This window comes from Diabrotica undecimpunctata, chromosome 4 (assembly GCF_040954645.1).
Source record: "Diabrotica undecimpunctata isolate CICGRU chromosome 4, icDiaUnde3, whole genome shotgun sequence".
Classification (NCBI taxonomy): Eukaryota; Metazoa; Arthropoda; class Insecta; order Coleoptera; family Chrysomelidae; genus Diabrotica; species Diabrotica undecimpunctata.
Genome location: NC_092806.1, coordinates 58,688,661 through 58,706,430, shown reverse-complemented (window position 1 = coordinate 58,706,430; position 17,770 = coordinate 58,688,661). Strand labels below are relative to the sequence as shown.

Here is a 17,770-nt window from a genome sequence, read left to right as displayed (position 1 = left end):
TTTGATCAATTTAATTCCAAGTCGAATCAGGAGTGTACTTCAAAATAAGAGGTGGTAATACAGAATATTAAAAATCACGACTTTATTGTAATTTTTATAAAGAAAACAGCAAAAATTTAATTTTTGAAAGTTTCCATTAAAATTTTCAGTTTGGGAGAAGTATTTTTTTTTGAAATTTATTACTTTAGAAATGGTTGCATACTGCTTTAGAACATATTATTAAACATTACACAAACATCTATTGACAATCAATTTTTGTAGGGTTCGTAAAAATTAAAAAATGCCAAAAATTTTAGGTGGCTTCTTTTAATGACGCGCAGTGTAGTTAAAATTCCACTATTTTTCCCTTTTGAACGTACTTACATATCAAATGAAAAATCTGGCTTTCTCCGTATTTTATATTTTGCAACGAACCATATTTATAGTTATTACAAATTAAGTTTTTATAAATCATTATCCCCGTCAAGTGTAAATTAATCAAATCTCGTTGAGCGCTTCTATAATCAAATCCTAATCACTTATTTTCCGTATAGTGAGCAAACATTTTTTTAAACTATCCGCACTGAACTGGACATCCCTGGTCTGTGAATTGGTAAACAGTGTACAAATACGCAAACATATTTTTCCGCGAATCCCTCACCATCATGGTCGTATCTTTATCTCATTGGGAATTTCTTTAAACCTTTTATTTTTTAAGCTCACTCCGGTTTAGTTGGCGAAAACATTTGTGCGATTAAGTGCATTAAGATGACGATATCTGTGAAAGGTAAGAGATTGATTCTTTCTATTGACTTTTGACGTTCAGTTTAACTCTGTCGGCGCGATAACTTTATTTAAATCAAAATATTATTATTTTAATGGAGTGTCAGCGGTTTTATTTCGCCTTATTATCGACTTACATAGTAACCAACATTATGTTTATATATACAGATTATATACATTTAAATATATATATATATATATATATATATATATATATATATATATATATATATATATATATATATATATATATAATGTGTAAAAGCTATTTGGATCTTTGACACCTTTTTGATGTAAAATTTTATTATTTAGCTTCTGCGTATCTTCTTCCTTTTTGTATTCTTGCATCTGATTTGTGTGCATCTTATGTTAGGTTCCTTACTTATTCTTATACTAGTTTTCTTCTTTTTAAAGATCTCGTATACTTCTTTTTCGTTTATTTTGGTTTGTGATGTTCCTTTTTATACAGTTTATCCCTACACAGTTTTATGTACAGTTTACCTACATATTTATCATTTGTATCACAATAATACGCTTAAACCAATATTTGATATCATTTTTGTTCTTAGGTTTTGTGTAATTTATTTTGTTTAAGTACTAATTCTAGAAAATTAAATGTTTTTTTCTCAAGACTAGCATATATTTCATTCATAGTCCGAACTGTCTTTTTGTGAAATTGTGATCGGAGTTGACGATCTCTTTCGAAATATACATGGTTATGGCTAATATTGAATCTATTTTAGTAGAAATATTGCTCTGTAGTTTGGAAAATTTGACATGTTATCTTTTCTGTGTATTGATATCACAATCAATTGAACTGTTCCAAGACGAAGGCATTTCTTTTCCTTCCAATATAATTTTAGTTAGCTCATGCAATTTATCTTCGAAGTTTTGGGTTTACTTAATTTGATTCAGAGCTTTTGCCGTTTTTTTTTATTTTCCTTTCTTCAAAACTCATTGAACAATTTCTGCATCTTATATATTTACGACCATCTTCTTCCATTTTAAGTGTATTTTTATATTTTTTATTTTGTCCTTTACCAGTTCATTGTAAAAAATCTAATGGTCAATTTCTGTCGGTGTTTATTTAATTTAAATTCATATTAAATGAATTTTATTATTGCGGCATGGTTTTTCCCCAGAAGTAGCACAGTGAAACATTCGTTTACCTTTAAACTTGTTCGTATTTTTTGCAATATTTTTTTATGTGTGTGATTACAATTTTAATGTTAATGGCAGCACTTACAGAAGGTTTTATAAATGTAATGGTTTTATAATGTAAAGATTTTAATTTCTTGTAATAACAACTCTCGTAATTACAAAAATATATTCTACTTGCCACATTGGATATAAGACTATATGGATCGTAGAAAGAGGGACATTGAACTTGCTACTCAGAGTTGAAGGTGAACACACTGACTACGTGAAAATCATGCGTGGAGTGAGGCAAGGCTGTATTTTGTCTCCTCTAATCTTCAATCTGAACTCTGAAAGAATATTTATCGAAGCTTTCCACGAAACTAAAAAAGGTATTCTACTAAATGGTTACCGGCTAAACAACATCAGATATGCAGATGACACCATAGTATTTGCGGACAACTTAGAAGACCTACAAGTTCTTATCAACAAAATCACGTATTACAGTCAACAATATGGACTCAATATAAACGTTAAGAAGACAAAGCTTATGATAATTAGCAAGAAAAGAATAACAGAAGGTCAACTCTACGTCAACCAATCCCCTGTCGAAAGAGTGACGCACTACAACTACCTCGGCACCATAATAAATGAAGAATGGACCAACAACCAAGAGATTAGAGCACGCATCGGAAAAGCTAGATCCACCTCCAATCGGATGGGGGCCTTCTTCAAGAGTCACAACCTCTCTCTTGATACAAAAGTAAGAATGCTGCGATGCTACGTCTTCTCTGTCCTTTTTTATGATGTTGAATCGTGGACCTTGAACGAAGATATGTGCAGGAAACTGGAAGCATTTGAGATGTGGCTATATCGGAGAATGCTTAAGATCCTGTGGACTGACCAAGTCACAAATGAGGAGGTCCTCAGAAGAATGAATAAGAACCGAGAGGTACTGACCACCATCAAATCCCATAAGTTACAGTTCTTCGGACATATGCGAAATGAATCCAGATATGCTCTCCTTCAAGCCATCCTACAAGGAAAAATATTTGGAAAACGAGGTCCAGGAAGAAAAAGAACATCTTGGTTAAAGAACCTCAGAATCTGGTTCAATACAATATCTGCGCAGCTTTTCCGCGCTGCTGCAGATAAGATAAATATTGCCATGATGATCGCCAACATTCGTAACGGATAGGCACATCAAGAAGAAGAAGAACTTGCTACGTTAGATTTTAAACAAAGTTGGTTTCTGGATTGTGAAATTGTGATTCTCTTTCTGGTGACTGTCCTAATGGAATATGGACTACATACGCTCTGACGTCACAATGAGCGGGAATTTTAAAAACCTTTCCAAACATTTCTAACTTGTGTGTATTTGACCCATAAGAAATTGTAAATATAGGTGTTTTTAATTGTTTGAAGAACTTTGTTATTGACAATCAATAACATAACCCTAAAATATGAATGTTCATATTTTAGGGTTATGTTATTGATTGATGTAAACTTTAATTATTTTTTACTGTATTTCAAGAAATTTTGTTGTTGTTTTGTTTGCTTTATACATACTATCTATATTCAACTTAATGGTATAGCATTTCCTTGTACTTTTATGTTACTGACAAATAAGACTAAAGAGACTTACGGAAGATTATTACGTATGTTAAATGTCTATTCTTGCCTAAACAAAAGGATGTTTTTCTATTTAAATCAATTGGTGTTCTGAAAACTAGTGGAAATTGGTTTCAAACTTGAATTAAATTCTAATTAGTATAGAAGAAACAACTGATGCTTATTTACAAGTCGCAGGTATTCTTGACTAATGAATTTGATGACAAAGCTGAAGAGTTTTTGCAGTGCTTTGACAATACTTATAATATTAGAGGTCGTGAATGGCTGTAGGCGAGATCCAGCATATCATCCAAACATATTATGAAATCATCGTCACATCGTCAAAATGCAGCAGATGGTTTGGCCAGGACTACCAAAAGCGTAGAAGGCTTTCACTAGTTACTTCAATCTTTATTTAAATGTGACTTTTTGCACAATTTATTCACAATACACATATTATTTGCGATATGAAAGTTGACAAATAATGCCGCAACGCTTGAAATATAAACAAACAATATAAATATAAACAATACAACAATACAAACAAACAATATAAATATAAACATATAAACAAAAATAAGAGCGCCTAGTTACAGTCGTCCACGATTATGATATTGAATGGCGATTTATGTTTCTAAATATACCACAGTTAAAATTGTATACCTGGTTATACTTATCGATGTTAGAAATATAAATTGGATTAATTATTATAATAAATACATTATTATTGAAGTGGTTTTTGTTTGTTTCATTATCAGACTTAATTCTACTGTTTTAAACTGACAATTTAGTATAAAAATTAAAAAATAATAATGATACGTAGACTTAGGCAAATATGCAAATAAAAAAGTATGAAATATGCGCATAAATATGCAGTATTTTATGTAAAAGTATGCAGTATTTTATGCAAAATATGCATATTTATCTGGAAAATATGCATGTAATAAAAATATTTACAATATTTTTTATTACATTATTATTTTTTTTACTACATTACAAATTATTTACAAAAATTAACCAATAAATTTTACAATAAATTACAATATTATAAATACATAACCTATACAATTATTTTAACATATAAATATTATTTTGAATTGTAACAATAGATTATCAAATGATGTTGAAAATTTTCTAATAAAAACTTATAGCTTCTATCTGAATACATATATTTGTAAATAGAAAAACTTCCTTTGACATTAACTGATGTAACTGGGGCATTTTTCATATTTACTATTATAGATGGTTCTAAATTAAGTGGTTCGGAAAATGTCCCAGCTAGCACTTCAGAAAGAACCTGGTAACCACTATTTTTTTCCATTATTACTTTAAATTTTTGAAAAATTTCCTTTCCAATAGTACCTTTAACGTTTTGACACAATGACTCAAATTCTTTTATTAAAACTGTACTCTCTAACAATGATAATTTGGAGGATTCTAATTGAGTTATAGTTTTCTGGACAAAACTGTAATTTGATTTTATGAATGACAGTTGCTGTTGGAGGATGTTATTTTGGAAGGCTTGCTTAGCTTCCAATAAATATTGGCAACTATCATCCGTTAAAAGGTTAATTATTTTATTTAAATCAACAAAATGATCAGCATAGAAATTAGCTGCTTCCAACCATGTTCCCCAAAGTGTTAAAATAGGTTGCAGTGGCAGTGGAACAGCAGGAAGCATATCTCTGTAACATTGTATTCTTACAGGTGATTTCAGGAGTACCTTTTTGACGCTCGCTATTAAACTGTTAACTAGTGAAAATTTTTTTCTTACCTCCTCCGCAACTCTGTTTATTCCATAAAAAGAACTAAAGTTTTCATTAGATAATTTTGAAAGCGGTTTATTAGAAGATACTAAAGCACGACACAAGTCTTCGTTAAAAGTTTATTGTTCGGTTTGTTTTTTGGAACTTGACTGAAAGCACATGGGCACTGAAGGTTGATATTTTTCACCGGATGTTGTTTTTACTTTTTTAGCTAAATGTTTCGCGGTTCTGACATGCTGATCTATTTGAATTTTTTTTTCAGATGAAATCTAAAAAAGAATATAAATATTTTATAGGTGTACCCATTTTTATAATCTAAGATCGTAGAAATAAACTAAAAATGAATCGTTTTTGCATAACAATTAAAATATTTAAATTAAATCAAATAAAAATCGGTGTTAGTAATCTTGAAAATGTCAAGAAATGACTGTGCAAGAAGGAAGAACCCCCAAATATTTACAAGAGGCTCTTGGTCTTTTCTATTTACATTAAAAAAAAAATACTGTGAGCATAAATTAAAATCACTTAATTAATTAAGTCCAATATATGATATGTTTTTGTTTTTAGCAAAATTAAAGGAAACTATGCTATTGTTAGAAAAAAAATGTTAACGACCTTTCAGTAGACTATTGAATGGTTTGAATTTTAAATAGGTATCTTATTTTTTATCGCAAGGAGTTTAAAAAATGCTTAAAAAAAGAAAAAATACAAAAATTTTAAAATCTTTGTTTGTACCGCCGTGTAAATTTTTAAAATAAAATAAAAAATAATACGTATGTACTTTTTTGGTTTTTACGGTTTTGCCACAACATGAGCAATAAACTTTATCCATATCCATAGATAGCTCTTTGTAAGGTTTTATCCAAGTTGAAACATTGCTTATTTTCGGCATTTTCAAAGCACAATAATTATTCACAATTAGACATACACGTTGTTTACGCCTCCAATTTTACAACAAAATTGAAACGAAGTGAAACTGACCGTCAAAATAAAAATTTTTACCTAGAGACATAAACTGGCAAACACAAACCCTTAACTCCAGGACAAAACGTGACAAAACTATAAACCGCTGTCTTTTATTAGTTACTATACCAAGAATTTGAATACCAAGTGATTATAAAACAAAATTAAACATTGGCATTTTCATGCTATCTGTAAGTTTGAATATAAAAATATATAGTTAACACCAAATTTTCAAATTACATGCACTTTATGCTCACTTTAATAAAAATATGCAAAATTTGACATTTTTGCATTTTTTATGCATTATATGCAAATATGCAATTTGCATATTTGTCCAAGTCTAATGATAAGTTACAGTAGGCGATACAGTAGATTAGCGCGAAGCTAATGTTTTCTGTATTTTTAAAATTCAATAAAGTAATTTTAATATTTATTTATTATTTATAGTTTAAACAAGTCATATTGTATTAAAAAAATTTAATAAATTATTATGTTTACGCCTCCACTTCACCTGCTACTCCACCTGGTAACGCATTAACAAAGCATATGGTGTTTACTTCTGATATACCTGTCAAATTCAAACGAAATATTAAATTAATAGTAAAATAGAATTAAATATCATTTGATAGTAGGTACCTAAATTTAATTCTGGTATAAACTAAACAGTAATTTTAATTCCTACAACTTTTATTATATTTTAATTCTGGGAGCCGTAGTCGAAATTAAATTTAAATTTATTAAAGCACATAATCAAGGCTATCATGGTTATGATAGTGACCATGAAAAACCATGATAGCCTTGATGATCGCCAACATCCGGACCGGATAAGGCACTAAAGAAGAAGAAAGCACATAATTAACAATAATCAACATATCAAACGTACCTTGTTTAATAAAGGTAGAAGGGAATCGTTTAGAGGAAAATAAAGTACATTATATAAACTTCAAGAAGCTACAGAGGATAAATTTCATATTTCGATTAAAAAACATTTTTTCCATAAGTATATAAAGTTTAATTTTTTACAAAAATCATCAACATTTCGTCATTTGCACTAGTCTATAAATAGCTTTCATCAACTTTTAATTCAAAAATTTTCACCAATATACACGACAAGAAATAGGGGAGGGTAACGCATAAATGTAATATGATCTATTAATTGTACGAGGTGCAAATCAAATAATTGTTTACTACAAATAAGGAAATCAAAATAGTATCGGTTCACATTTTAATAGCTCTTCGTACTTTTTAATACGTAATGTGGTTCTTTACAATACGCGAGCTGCACCAACAGACGTATTCAGTATGCGTTTTAGCAAATTAAAATGTGGTCAGCATAGATTATCCGAATTCTTAATTCTTTAGATTTATCAGTGGCGTTTCACGACTTGAAAGTATTTTCTAAATCGAAAATAATTTGTTTGAGAAATTTAATTAAAATAATGAAAATAGGATAACAACGTTATTTTAAATGATTTGTTTAGATAATAAATTGTCAAATAACCAATATACCGATTCATTCTAGTCATAATTTTTATTCTAGTCATTCTAGCGTTCTCTGTATTTTAGAAACTTTAATAAAAATAGTTGAATAAATAATCCAAAAATTAACTTATTATTTTAATCTATTATTAATTAAATTATTCATTTAATTAAACTATTATTTAATATATTTTTAATATTTTTAATATACAGGCAACAGCGTTTTCCCAATTCTTCCAGGCCACATATCCCCTCATTTGAGTCCAATTTAATTCATTATTGAATCAACAGTAGGTATATTGACCATATCTAACACAATTCTCCTTGATTATTGTCATTAATTCTTCTTTAGTCACATCAGCTGAAAATTGAATTTTTCTCGTGTTAGCTCCCCTTGATGAATTTTCGAACACTCATCATTGGAATGCGTTTGACAAGGTGGCTGTAATAAGATGCAATACCCAACATTATAACAGAGTTACTGCCAATACCCTGAACACTTCTTTTTATTTTTGGGGTAAAAATTCAATAGATATTTCCCTTTTGTTTTGTGTCAAAGGGAAAATTGTAGTTATTTTATTTTCCAAAAGGGAATAGCTAAAGGATAACTGGTATACCAATTATCGGTTGTCAAATTGGATTTGAACCTTTTATTTAATCAATAAGCCTATCTACAACATCACTGGGGGAGTTTTGATGTGGCATAAGCCTCTAAATTTCCAACAAAGTAAGTATACTGGATGAAACTACAACGTCCTCTGAATCCTTGTAGATTTTCGTCTACCGCGCTCCAATGCTCCAAACCATCCATTTCTCCCCTGTAGCACTCTGGGGCGCGATAGGGGCACAACTATCAGCCAAATGCTCTTCATGTGGGAGTCATGGGCAATAGAACTCCAAGATGGTTTCCTAACCCAATCAAATTCAGGACAGCGTTTGTCGCTTTATTCCTGTTTTCCTCAAGTGACTTATCTGAGAAATCAAGACGAACCAATCGTTAATAAATTTACCAGCCGATATAACAATAGTAAGTTTAACACTTATTGCAAAAACTATCCGCATGTTTCAAATATTAATTTTGCCGATTGGACATTTATCCGATATTTAATTCGCGATAAAATATTAAATAATACATGATCATTTTATTTTCAACCATCAACAAAAATGTAATATGAAGGCAATAATATTGATATTCACAGACGTCGCCGTATATTTCCAGCAGATATTTCCTTGTCGATGGTAGAGATTAGCTGATTATTGTGTTTATGAGATAGTAAAGACGTAAATGACATTCGATTTTTAGGTAGCATGAATAATTTTTCAATTATATATGTGGATTTAAGTAATTAATTCAGGGAAAAGCATTAATCGTTGCAAGTCACGTACCTTTATTCCTATAATATTAACTAAACCTGAGGAAAGAGGTTCTGAAACTGTTTTCTTGTGGTGTATTTTAGTTAATTGATGGATTCGACCGTTACTTGATGGATATTTTTAGTTAAATATTGTATTTCTATGGAATTAAACCGCAATAGATTGTAATGAGAATTACGTTTTACATTTGCTTTGACGTTTTGGAAATCGTTTTCAAAAAAACATTATATATTAAAAAATCATGTTAACCTGTAAATGTTTATCAATGGGCTTTTTGTGGTAACCAATCTGAACAAAGTGGTTGCCACAAACCGCCAATTGATAAACATTTACATTTTAACATAATTTCCGTATTGGGGAGTCGAAACATCAAAACTAATGTAAAATGTAATTCTCATCACAATCAATTGTGGGTTAATCTCTTATAAATACAATACTTACCTCGGAAAGTAAGAAATTCACGGAATGACAAAGGGACATATAGAAACATCACGATGGAATTAATTTTGTTAATAAAATAATTCAATCGTAAAAAAATAATGAAATAAGCACGCCGCTGGAATTGTAAAATTCTTCAATAGTTCACGGTGTCAGATTTCGTTTTTGAGAGTGAGTCACCCTCTCTAATATATTGTTGGACTATACCAGAAAACAATATGTCCCAAATTGTTATGTGGTGGTAATAATTGTAACTCTAAGATACTTGTGTGACTTAACATTCCTAATTTCACAGTGGTCTAGTACTAGATTATTTCGGTTTGCTTTTCCAACAACTAGATATTCAGTATTTTCCATATTAATCGTCAAACCCCAAGCATTATAGCCTTCATTTAATTTTCTGATCATATATCTTACATCTTCATCGTCAGCTAATATAATCTGGTCGCCAGTAAAGTGAAAAGTTTGTCATTATCTATAGATATACCTAAGTTATAATAGATGTATCTCCATCGTCGTAGTGCTGAATTTAAATAAATTTAACATAAGGTTGGAGAGAGGGATGGAGAGAGAGAAAGTGAGATTCATTCTTCTTCTTCCTGTAGTGCCTATCCGTTTCGGATGTTGGCGACCGGATCATGGCACTCTGTACTTTGCACACTGCTGCTCTTAAAAGATTTATGGTTGTTGTGTTGAACCACGTAGGAAAATTTTTTAGCCAGGAAATCCTTCGCCTTCCTGGTCCTTGCTTTCCTTCTACTTTTCCTTGTAAAATTAGTTGAGTAGAGATGAATCAAGTTCAGTGAAATTTTCATATAACTGGACACTTCCTTCGTCCATTATTTTCCTCGGCAGTGTCGTGCAGCGCAAAAGATCAGTTGGAAGACGTCAGAAGTCGTGGCTAAAGGACCTAAGGAGATGGTTTGACCGCTCATCCACAGAAATCTTTCCTGCAGCAGTTTTTAAAGCTACGATTGCTATCTGGATCGCCAACCTTCGAACGGAGACGGCGCAATATGAAGAAGAATGATTAGAACTTCCTGTCGTGAAATTTTTTGTATTCTGTGATTTTATTAATTATCAACTTTGGGTGATACACTTACTTTATATTCATGTGATCCATCACTTTTTTCCGAGTAGTATACCTTGTATTTCTCCAGAATCTGGCCACCTTATATCTGCTACTCCCATGATTTCAATATGAATTCTCTCTACGCATCACCCATCCTAATTATAATTTTATCAAAAACTGGATCAATTAAATTTTGGTAAAAAATCATCTCACAAAAATCACATACTTTTTTCTATTATTTCGCAGAATATTCATAAAAAAATTCATCCGATAAATTTGTGACGTCATTTAAATTTAAAGCTGACATGTTTATCCCAACAATTATTTTAACCCTACGTTAGGCTCGTGGTTATTTCTGACTCGGTTAGGCGCGTGGGCTACAATGATAGCCCAATTTATTTATGAATTTAATTGGTTGATTTATCTCAATTAAAGTAAAAAAAATTAAAAGTAATAGTTTTATATTGGAATTAGACGATAATATGAAAATAATATAAAATAAACACTGAAAACTTCTAAAAAATTTAAATAATATATTTTAATTCATTTATGCGTATAATTTTGAGAATTTAGAGAATGGTCTATTCTCTAAAATTCTCTCTCCTGTTGCCGACAAGAATGTAGCGTAGAATAATTTTTTAAATAATTTTAAACTGTTTGTCCTTGTTTTAGTGTAGTGTTATGTACAATTTATGTTTAATTTCATGTTTATTGCATTCTGCGCTTGCTGGATAGCCCAAATTTGACGAATGCCCCTGATGATGCTGTAGAAAGCGAAAGTACTTGGGCAAGATTTGATTATTAAAATTGTGCTCGATATTTGCCTTTAATTTTTACAAAGTACATTATATTTTTCACACAATTGGTCTAATCGGTCAGCAGCAAATTTGGTCTTATTATACCTGTTAGCGTCTCCTGTTTCATGATCGATTTCATCGTCATGGTGCATGCTTGAAATTAGGATCACAGATTTGTTTTTTTTTGGGCAATATGATACCAGGGTGCAATCTTCTTGAAATACAAAAATGGAAGAGTTTATTATGTTGTTTTTATTTGGCAAAAATTCTTTGGGTAATTCTGCTTTATTTTTTTTTATTGTGCCGACATAAGTTAGCTTTTTATCACTAAGTAATTTTTTAAACAATTTCACACTAGTGAACCAGTTATCGCCTGTTATATTGCAGTTAGTATTTGCTTCTGGTTCTACTAATCTTCTTCTTCTGATTGCGCCGTCTCCTTTCGAAGGTTGGCGATCCAAATGGCAATTGTAGTTTTGGAAACTGCTGCGCGAAAGATCTCTGCGGATGAGCGGTCGAACCATCTCCTTAGGTCTTTCAGCCACGAGTTCTGGCGTCTTCCTACTGATCTTTTGCCCTGTACTTTTCCTTCCAGTATAACTTGAAGTAATTCATATCTTTCGCCTCTCAGCACATGACCCAAGTATTGCATTTTCCTCTCTTTGATTATTCTTAGTAATTCTTTTTGTTTACACATGCGACGAAGTACCTCAACATTAGTAACTCTTTGTATCCATGGAATCCTCAACATTCGTCTGTATATATACATCTCAAAGGCATATATTCTTTTTTCTATTTCATAGTCCATTGTCCAACTTTCACAGCCATACACTAAGACAGAAAAAACATAACATCTGATCATTCGGATTCTAAGCTGTAGACTAAGGTCTGATCTTGTAAAAAATGTTTTAATGCTCATGAATGTTTTCCTTGCTTGTTCGATTGTGATAGGATTTCTTTTTTTGGATTACACTGACTATTGATATTTGTTCCCAAATATTTTATGGAATTTACCTGTTCTATTATTTGACCCTTGGCATATACCTGAACGTATATTGGTGTCTACTAATCTAAGAACAATTTATTCTCCTGAATTTATATGGCCCTTCATGCTGAGTACATATATATGTCTCAAGATTGAATGTATAACCAGTTTTAACATCCACCAAAACAAAAACTTTGACTCCATATCGAGCCGGTTTGCTCGGTATATATTGTTTGAATACGCAACGTCCGCCAATAGTTGCTCATCCACAGTCAAATATTCACATGCTATAAAATATCTTTGAAAATTGGCTAAAAATCTCCCTAATAGCAGCCAGTTTATCAATTTCTCTTCTTTGAACTCTGTCTCTAATGTCGTTGAAACGTAGACACCTCAAAAGAAATCTGAAACGTTTTTTAATAAGGCCAAATAACATAATTCTACACCACTTCCTTTTGAGTTGTCCCAAATTTTGTGTAAGTTTTTTCGAGAAGATCTTAATACACCGATTATATAAAGGATCTTTGTATAATAGACTCATCAACTAAAAGATTAAAACACTCAATACCTGATTTTCCATTTGAGCCAGTCCCTTCGAACCAGGTAAATGGGTTACTAAGTTATGAGCTCTGGTTCTGACGTTAACATTAGGTGTTTCTTTTCTCCATTTCGTTTTTTTTGTTCTTTCCCACAAACCACTTATTTATTTGTTCAATGTCACTCTCATCATCTGTGATGTCACTATACTCTTGTTCCGATACAGAATCATAATCGCTTCCATTTATATTTTCTTCTTCAGGATTGTACGTTTCATCTTCACTATCCACTGCCTCGAGTTCGTCATACCACTGCATCCAAACAGATATATCCGTGGATATTTCAACACACCTTCTCTTTTCTTGAGACATTATAATATTCAAATTTTCTGCAAAAGATAGATTCGAATAGAAAATCAAAAATTATAAATTAAAATAAAAAATACATACAATTTAGTAGAGGTACTCCTTGAAAATTTTAAAACCAAAATTACTTTTCCTGTTTTTTTGCAATGTTATTTTTCCTATTTTTCTTTAAAAAAAAACAAATTTTATGGTAATAGAGAAATCACTTGAACATAAAAAAATACGCGATTAGGCGCACGGGCTACAATTGTAGCCCAGACGTAAAAATTCACTAATATCTTTGAAACGCACGTGCGTATCCGACAAACTCTCAGCAATTACTGATTATGTATGTGGTCATGTGGTTAGTGATTATCGATGCCTAACAGAGTAACAGGCAGCTATACAAAGCAGCGACAATGCAATCAAACATTGGCGCCAGCGGCAACAATTTAAAATGCGCTGGGCTACGTATGTAGCCCACGCACCTAACGTAGGGTTAAAAATGTAGTCCACACCTTCAATTGGTTTTAGATTCAGATAATAATGTAGGAGTCTAAATTGCTCATGTCCAAGATTTATATGATAGATCATCGCTTGCAATTTTCCACGATATACGTATGTAATTCCAGCTAATGTAAGATGAAATATGTTAACTTATAGTAAACAATACTAAATTCTTTCAACGAGTTTCAATGTCTGTTCAACTTTAAATATCAGATTTGGCGTTTCCATACCTGTGTGATCATATCTCAAAACATACCTACTCGTATTTGTATAGAAATAAAAAACGAAAACTCATTCATTATTTTAAATAGTAACTATTGTATTAAAGGTAGCTAAATATCCAATGTTAAGTAACAAAAAGCAACGAATGATTTGGTGATGTGCAATGCGCAGCCTCATTCTGTGGTGTCGATTGTCGATCAACAGGACGCAGATTCTATGCAAGTTAAAGTAATTGTATTTCCTAAAATAAATACGTACGGCAAACAAATTTTTTGTTATTCGAGTGTCCTCTATAGAAATATTTATACATAAGTAGCTAAGTGAATATAAAGGTGTTAATTCATTTGATTAAGTTAATAGCGTAAGTCATTTCCGATAATGTAGAATAGAAGTATCGCTGTATTGGAAAATCCAACTACAACTATTACATTTTTTGGAAATCCAAGTACGTCTATAAACTATTGAACCAACATTTTTTATTTCATAATCAATCAAAGGAATTAATCATACAAACATAATTATACTAATTTTGATTTCTGCATACCCAGTTATTAAGTTATTAATGTGTCTATTAAAATGTGTATAAAAACAACTTTTTTGTGGTGAATTTGTTGTCTATCGCCAAGAAACTGTATAGGATGCTCCACAGGATAGGACGGGAACGTGTACGAGGTTGCCTGTAAAAGAGGAGTTTTATCAATCAATTTAAAATAATCTATTTCTCTGATAAAATTGGTTTTATTTTTACTAGAACTATTAATTGCCAAAATTTACTTCATCTTCAAAAAATTGTATTTAGGTGGAATATATCAAAGAAGATTCACTCTGATTTGCTCCGATATTCCTGCTATTTTTTAAGCACAATTACTGTTTGAAGATAGTGTAATAATATATCTTATATACTAAAACGCTAAGCCCTTTTCTTGTCCACCACTTTACTCAAAAACCATATTAGATAATTAAAATATTTTTTCGGAATATTATTAGTATTACGTATGAGATTGTCAATATATACTTTTGGTACAAAAATTCAATTCCGTTTTTGAGATGACCGGAAGTTAAAATTTACTTTAAGTTTTAGACCCCACAATGTATATATGGATCGAAAGGTCTCGTCGAGACGAATCTAAATATGTACTTCCGGTTGCGATCCGACACCGGAAGTGACCCGAAACGCGCATAAAACGTCAAGATAGAGCAAATCTGACACCGGATTCGTGATCAGCATGCAAAATTAACTGCTAAATGATATCCATGTCGACATTTGATGAACTAAAAATTGCATTCCGGTTTTGAGGTCGACTTCCATAATCACTTTTTTTTTACTTGCATTATTATTGATGAATGTTATGTATATTCTTGCTTATATTGTTTGTATTGATCTCTTAATTTTTCTCGCAAAATAAAAATTTCATTTAAAAAACTCGATGTCGAGTTGGTCCGCTAGTTATATCTATTCGAAATAAACTGGTTAATGAAAAAATATTTAGAAATTTCTACACTCATGGACAAAAATATCGAATATTTTGGAATTTTTTTATTTCTTTTTGAAAATAAATTCTGGTCACTCAAGTCGTTTATTGTGAAGAATAGTTTATTTTAACAATGTTTAATTTACAATTATAAGTTTTTATGCGGAGAAAACTGCGAAAAAAATAATGCTTAATGTTAGGTGAATAAAGTTGTTTTACTCTAAACTTAAATAATAATAATTACTCACTATGGCAGCGGCATGTGGTCGAGCATTATCGTTCACTAACATGAATCTGTCATATCCAATGTAACCAACTATTGCAAAACATGGGATGTTTTTTCAACCTGAACTGTTCTGCTACTGCTACTGTTTAATTTTTTTTAAATATTCCGTTCGCCATATCCGTAAACGGTAGGATTACATAAATACCTGTCTTTTATCTACTTTTTTGTATTTAAACCCTAAACAGTTGTTCTACCGCACTTAATTTCAGTGTTGTCGACGTGAAGCCTGTCAACTAATATATCTAAAATAGTGTGGGTACAATTTGTTCTTCATACAAATCATACATTTTGCGACGAATAAGATCTTCATCTGCACGATCGAGCTTCCGAGAAATACTGTTATCTCGTCTTGTTAATCTTGATATAATAGGATTACTTACAATTTTTCTGACTGTGGATAATGGCTTTTTAGTCAAATTTGCCGTTTCATGTAAGGTATCGTTACTGTCCATGTTTTTTTCGACAAGAGTTTAAAAAACATTGGCAATAATTTGTTTTGCATCACTAGATAAATATATTCGTTGGCGGTGTTCAGGTTCTAATACTTGAATGAGATCACCTCCTTTGTCGAAATTTGTATGTTTATAAAAAGACACACTGTATATCATGCCTCACCAAAAATCATTTCCTTATCTTCTTAGTCATTAAAATGTTGTGTAAATTATTTGAAACTCATTTTTTTAGGTATCATACTAACAATCTTGGTCGTGATAGAGCACATTGGACAAAAATGAGGGAGGCCTATGTCCAGCAGTGGACACAAAGGGCTGGGTGATGATACTAACAATACCCAATATTATTGTGGTCATCCACATATTGACAACATTGTAAATTTTTTTAGTATCTGTCGAGTGTCTATCAAGCCGTACAATGTCTGTAATGTTCGGGTAAATTTCATCCGTTTCTGACCGAATATCTCACTGCGCACTGGAAGCTCCGCCTTGTCACGAGATTCCTGTTTTACGGTACATATTGTTGTAGTATTGTTTTAAATGTGATTCATGCTGGGTCAAATGGCCCATTAAAATTCTCTCATGGGCTTGCAGTATACAATAAAAATCGTTTATTTATTTCAATTATGGGAAATTTATTTACAAAAAATACTTTTAATTTTTATATAAATTATGTAAGTAAATTTAAAATTATTTACGAATGACCATCACAAATTTAAAAATAGTAATTACATTAAGGTTATTTCGTGAGGATACGGTACATTGACAATATGTTTTTATTGTTTGGCCTTGCCAAATTGGATTAAACTATTTGAAGATTTAATTTAGGATAAAAAGTTTTCCATTATGTGATTTATTTTAATAGTTTAAATTAGTTTTAGGTTTTGTGACCTGAATCCTGTTTTCAGTATTCATCTCCATAATAATTAACACTTTTGCGCCACTCATGTATTAGTTACTCAGTATTGATATTGGAATATTTAAACACATAATATTCAATTACTTTAGTAGACAATACGAAATTTGAAAACTTTGTATTACTTTTATATCAGTTATCTTGAAGGACATTCCTATAATAAAATTTAGATTAACTTTGACTTGGGGTAGGTAGTGACTTTAAGGTGAGAAGGTGTCTGTATGATCGATTAAATGTTGATCGATTAAAAATTTCTATCAGAAGAAATTTGAAACAAAAAGCCAAAGCTTATTCACACGTTTTTTTACCGAAACATGCGTTCACATGTTGACTTGTCTTAAAATGAAAACAGTTACTTACAATAATTGTAGAGCAAGCTCGACAAAATACTTTTCCTCCATCCAGCTTTAATTCAGGATGTGGCTGAATCCAAGTAGGCACTAAGTTTCGACATCGCGATATAAATAAATTAACGAAATCACGGGTTACGTAATAAAATTACACTCTAAATGCACTTTTGAAATTGTTACACTGTTTGACGCGAAAACCATAAATGAAACTAATGTAAATTTCGGAAATTCATACAGCTACTTATTCCCAAAAGTTTCTCCAACACTTCCGCCCCTTTTGGATTTCGGAAAAACTCGTCT

At 31.1% G+C, this 17,770-nt stretch overlaps 1 protein-coding gene across 2 annotated transcripts in view; it reads left to right on the top strand.

Annotated features, from left to right (window-relative positions):
• The window catches only part of LOC140439553 (sodium-independent sulfate anion transporter), a 210,724-nt gene that overhangs the window by 27,187 nt on the left and 165,767 nt on the right, over nt 1-17,770 (top strand). Inside the window, exon 1 of one of the 2 annotated variants that reach the window (XM_072529533.1) lies at nt 528-766. The exons of the other annotated variant lie outside the window; for it this stretch is intronic. Within the exon in view, the coding sequence (XP_072385634.1) occupies nt 748-766 (19 nt within the window). The 5' untranslated portion in view covers nt 528-747. Of the gene's footprint in view, nt 1-527; nt 767-17,770 lie in introns of those variants that run through there. 2 annotated transcript variants of the gene reach the window in all.